Below are 4,697 nucleotides of genomic sequence, written 5' to 3'. Positions count from 1 at the left end.
GCCGTGACAGACTCATTCACATCTTCCAAGCTGACAGGAATTATTCACTGCTGCAGACACTGGACGATCACTCAGCAGCCATCACAGCAGTCAAATTTACAGGTATACAGGCTGCATTGTCTGCACATTTTCAATTTAACTGGACAGTTATACCAAGAAAGTACCATTCTACACTTTTGTTTAGATAATTCCCCAAGTGACCTGTACTAGCCTTTCTTAGTTTTTATTCATAATCAGTTTGTATGCTACCGTAATTCCTGTTTCTTTCATTGGCGTCCTCACTGTTTTTTATGCTTGCAGATCACAATGGCCAGCTGCAGATGCTAAGTTGTGGGGCTGACAAGGCACTCATGTTCCGCTCACTACAGCAGGTAAATCTCTCTAGGCCATGGCTTGTAGCTTTGTAGAGTCCCCTCATAAATGCTCCAGGTGGAATGTGTTTACATGTTGGTGTTACAAAGACATGTCTTGTATTCTGTCTTGCAGGGGCCAACCAACACCAACACAGACATGCAGTTCATCAGAAACCACTACATTCTGGGCAAGTGCACATTCTATGACATGGATGTGGACATCACCAAGAAGTATGTGGCCACTGCTTGTCAGGATAGGAATGTCAGGTTTGGAAAAATTAATTATTTTGTTTCAGTTTAGCAAAAGCAACTTGGCTTGGTTAAGGCCCAGAAAATCTGCATCTTTTGTACAACCAGTCAATCAATGATTTATGACACCATATTTATTTTTCTATCCACAGAATTTTCAACACTAACAGTGGGAAACAAAAGAAGGGTTACAAAGGATCAGTAGGAGATGATGGCACATTGATAAAGGTGGATGAATGAACTGTGTTATACTTAGTCTTCGTGTAAAGCCCCACTCATTTAATTACTAAGTTCTTTCTTCCATTTGTGTGGATGCAAGATGAGTAAAAAAGAGTAGAAAGAAAAAAGGCATGAAATTTTGAAACCTTGCTATCAAACCTTAGGAAATATTCCATTCTTTATCATGTCTAAGAAGTAAAGTTCATGCATCAATTTCTGTTGAATTGAATTTTGACTAGCATAATCCAAGTTGTATATTAAATCTAAACACGCATGTGGAACCCCTTGCAGGTGCAGCTGGACCCATCAGGAATGTATGCAGTCACCAGCTGTTCAGACAAAAACCTGAGCATCTATGATTTCTACTCAGGAGAATGTGTGGCCACCATGTTTGGACACTCAGGTCAGCACCCTGCCACTTTGTACCTGCCTAAATCATAATGGAGCATCAGTATAAACAGCAGTTCCTGTATTGGGTGTTAGGTTACATATTCTTGTCAAACACGAGCTTTGAATAAGAAATGCATGGTGTGAATGTTGATATATTCATATCATTGTTGGCTTTCTAACCCATGTTTATCATCTGATTACAGAGCTGGTAACAGGTGTCAAGTTTACACCTGATCTGAAGAGATTGATATCCACATCAGGAGACGGGTGAGTTTTAAAAGATGTGTCTATTCTATATTCTGGGCAAAAGTAATATGCTTTTAGTTTCTTGAGTGATGGGGGTTTGTAAGTTCTGGGGCCAATTTTGTCTATAGCCAAGTCCATGTCCTCAATCTCTCCCCAGCTGCATTTTTGTGTGGAAGCTGTCCCCAGTCTTCACACAGACCATGAAGGATCGGCTGGCAGAGTTGGGACAGCAGCTGCCTACAGAGGTTCCCAAGATTAGACTCAGGTCAGACAAGTTTGCCTGGTTAAGACCATAACTTTTCATCCACTTTCCATCCTTAATGCAGAGATTCTGTTAAAGAACCCGAGGTTAACATATTAATTGTGAATAACAAGAAGGAATGCAGATTAAAAAAGAATGAAACCTTAATCATTTCTCAGAGTAATATGGTTTTCCCTACTGTTACTTTAGAAGAGACACCTTTGCAGTAACGGACAGCCCATGCAGACGAGAGACGTATGCTGTACTCCCAACCACTGGTCCACCTTCAGTACCAACTGCTAACGGACACACTAGTCCTCCTGACCTAAACATCACAGCCCCCCTCCTTCAGCAGGACCTTGGGCTGACTGAGTCTGATTTTGCTCCTGGCCGGCCTTCGCTCTTTCAGAAGTCACCAGAGCCTCACTTAAAGCCAGGTAAAAATGTACTAGTTCATGGGTGTGATTATGTCAGGTGTCAATTTCCATTGAATTTAAACATTCTATCCAGCTGACTTGAATAAAATGATTATGATAAAAAAGGGTGGTTCTAATATGTAAAATCTGTCTCTTTAACCTTACAGAGGCAGCCAATGTTGGCCCAGAGTTTGACTACCGCTTTAGTGTGCTTCCATCTTGGGCAAAAAAACAGGTATTGGGTTTTGTGATGTGACAGTGTGATCAATCAATCTGCTGCTTTCTACTCGTCATTTTTTTAGTGAATATAGTGTGTAGATTTAGAACGATGTGAGTGAGCTAGCTTGTCTGACCCTTCTCTTTTGTAACCTACATAATGTCAGTGCCAGATACTTACTGAAGGTTGTATTTTCAGGGGGTGGAAGAAGAAGTGAGTAAGAATGCACCAGACACATACAGCAGTCCGTCCCAGCCTCGAGGGCGCTGGGCACAACGTGTGGATGATGGAGGCATCAGGGTCAAGTCACAGCTGGACGCTGGGACCTCCATCTCTCTCTCCTTGTCTGATGCATTGGGTTAGTTTTTGTTTTGGGTTTTGTTGCTGTTTTGTCTTTACTGTTATGAAGCAGTTGGTTGTTTCTTTCTTCTTCAGGGTTAAAGTTGTTGCACCAGTGCTGCACATGTCAATATCTAATGCTTTGTGTGGGCATACCTACCATCCAACTGTTCACTCTCAAAGGGCAGAACTGGTACAAATGTGGTTAGCTATAAAGACTGCTTTGTTTTCCATATTTGTCCATTTCCCCTCATAGGAAATGCCTTCTCAATTGCTTTTGAACTCTCATTTTTCTACACAGTGCAGTATGATTTTTGTGTATGCAGACACCTCTAGCCTTCTTGTGACAAAATTGCGGCTTAATTTGCACAGATTTTATTGCCTGTGTCATAGTCAAAGCTTGTGCTGCAGTGTAAGTGAATGACTTAAGTATCTGCATGTTTTCCAGAGCGGCGCCGTCTGACTGTGGAGCCTGACTCCATGCGGGACACCCTTCAGGGGTTAGCTGCTGAAAGAGGAACAACTGTAAGTTCATGCTGTCTCTTAAAAACTTAAGATAGCGTACAATTCAAAAAAGTATTTCAGAATTTAAATACGTGTATGTCATAAAATGTAGTTCACCTTGGAAATTATAGTCTGTAACTTGTAACTGAACTAAGTGTTGTTTGTTTGTTGTTTAGACATAAACCTCATCTGCCCCATCATGCATGATGAAGTTGTTACTAGTATTTTGTCTGACAATGTTGTTTACAATTTATTAATCTTTTTCTTCCAGGGCGACTTGCTGGAATCTGTCCAAGAAGAGCTGTCATTTTCATTGGGGATGAGTCTTGACCAGTTTGAAAAAGAGTTACAAAGCAAGACACCAGCAAAGCAGGTACAGAAACTAGTTAGATGTCTTCATCATATTGATAATTAATGAGTGCTCATCACAAAATCTGTACATCCAATTGATAACATGAAGAAAGAGCATCTTTAAAAACAAATTATGTTAGACCCTCTTTTTTTTAGCTGAGAGGCCTGGTGGGTGTCATTCATGTAAAGTGTTTTTCCAAAGGACACAACATTAGACATGTTGGGATTGAATCTGGGACCTCTTTGTTCTCAGCCTCATGCAGTTCCACATTCAAAGCTGGTTCTGTGTTGATTCCATTGTTGTATTCCATGTTGATTTCTAATTGCCTATTGCTGTCCTTTTTCTTCAGCTATTGAGTCAGGTTGGTGCCAACAGGAACAGTGAGCCATTTGAGAGACCAACCCGCCTGACCTTGAACTTTGACCGTCAGACAAGTACAGAAGTTGGAATACAGATTGAGGACATTGAGGGAGATGCAGAGGCAGGAGAGGAAACAGGGAACATCATCTACCCTGCCCCCTCACATGACTCCATCATCACACCAGACAGGTCGGACAAAGTCACATTTACTCCTGGTCAATCCAACTGGTCTTAAGATGGCTTACCCCATTGGTTACTTTATTGTGTTCCTTTCTCTAAATTAAAACAAATGTGCTTGGTATTGTTGCAAAGTAATCCGTTTTTCCAGTAACAAGGTATATTGATTACCTTGCCATGAAGCAGTTGCACACGGTTGTTTTACTTAATTAATTCTTCACAGCATTCATTCATTCATAAAATCAAAGATTTGAAGGTATAAATCAATATATTCATTGTTGTGTATTGTGCACAGCACGTTTGTCAGAGATTCCTTGATCATCAGAAATTTTCACACATTTCTCATTCTTGGTTTGCTTGTAGTCCCTTCCTGGTAAAGGAGTACTTCCCCATGGGCATGAAGAAGAAGAAACTTGGCGGTGAAACCCTGAGGAAGGAGCTGGAAGATGCAGGAGCCGACACGGCAGAATCTCAGGAGGAAGGTGACGGTACCAAACCTCTCTCCAAACACAAACTAGCCAGACGTACGTACAGTCTTGCCTGCTGGGGTGTTGTGCAGTGCCACTGTGGTGATGTGGTGAAGTCACAAACTCTCATAACATCTCTTCACACCCATAAAAGAGACACCAGTTGT

General features: G+C 41.3%; 1 protein-coding gene across 1 annotated transcript in view; it reads left to right on the top strand.

The window, feature by feature from the left end:
* The window catches only part of LOC109479141 (mitogen-activated protein kinase-binding protein 1-like), a 22,068-nt gene that overhangs the window by 7,182 nt on the left and 10,189 nt on the right, over positions 1-4,697 (top strand). The window contains exons 18-21 of the mRNA XM_019781010.1: positions 3,119-3,195; positions 3,446-3,547; positions 3,876-4,075; positions 4,427-4,545. Of these exons, the coding sequence (XP_019636569.1) occupies positions 3,119-3,195; positions 3,446-3,547; positions 3,876-4,075; positions 4,427-4,545 (498 nt within the window). The remainder of the gene's footprint in view (positions 1-3,118; positions 3,196-3,445; positions 3,548-3,875; positions 4,076-4,426; positions 4,546-4,697) is intronic.

The sequence above is a fragment of the Branchiostoma belcheri genome, unplaced genomic scaffold (genome assembly GCF_001625305.1).
Source record: "Branchiostoma belcheri isolate BF01 breed outbred unplaced genomic scaffold, Haploidv18h27 scaffold47, whole genome shotgun sequence".
In the NCBI taxonomy this organism is placed as follows: domain Eukaryota; kingdom Metazoa; phylum Chordata; class Leptocardii; order Amphioxiformes; family Branchiostomatidae; genus Branchiostoma; species Branchiostoma belcheri.
Note: the sequence above shows the minus strand (reverse complement) of the source record. Positions and strands in the feature narration are given on the sequence as shown.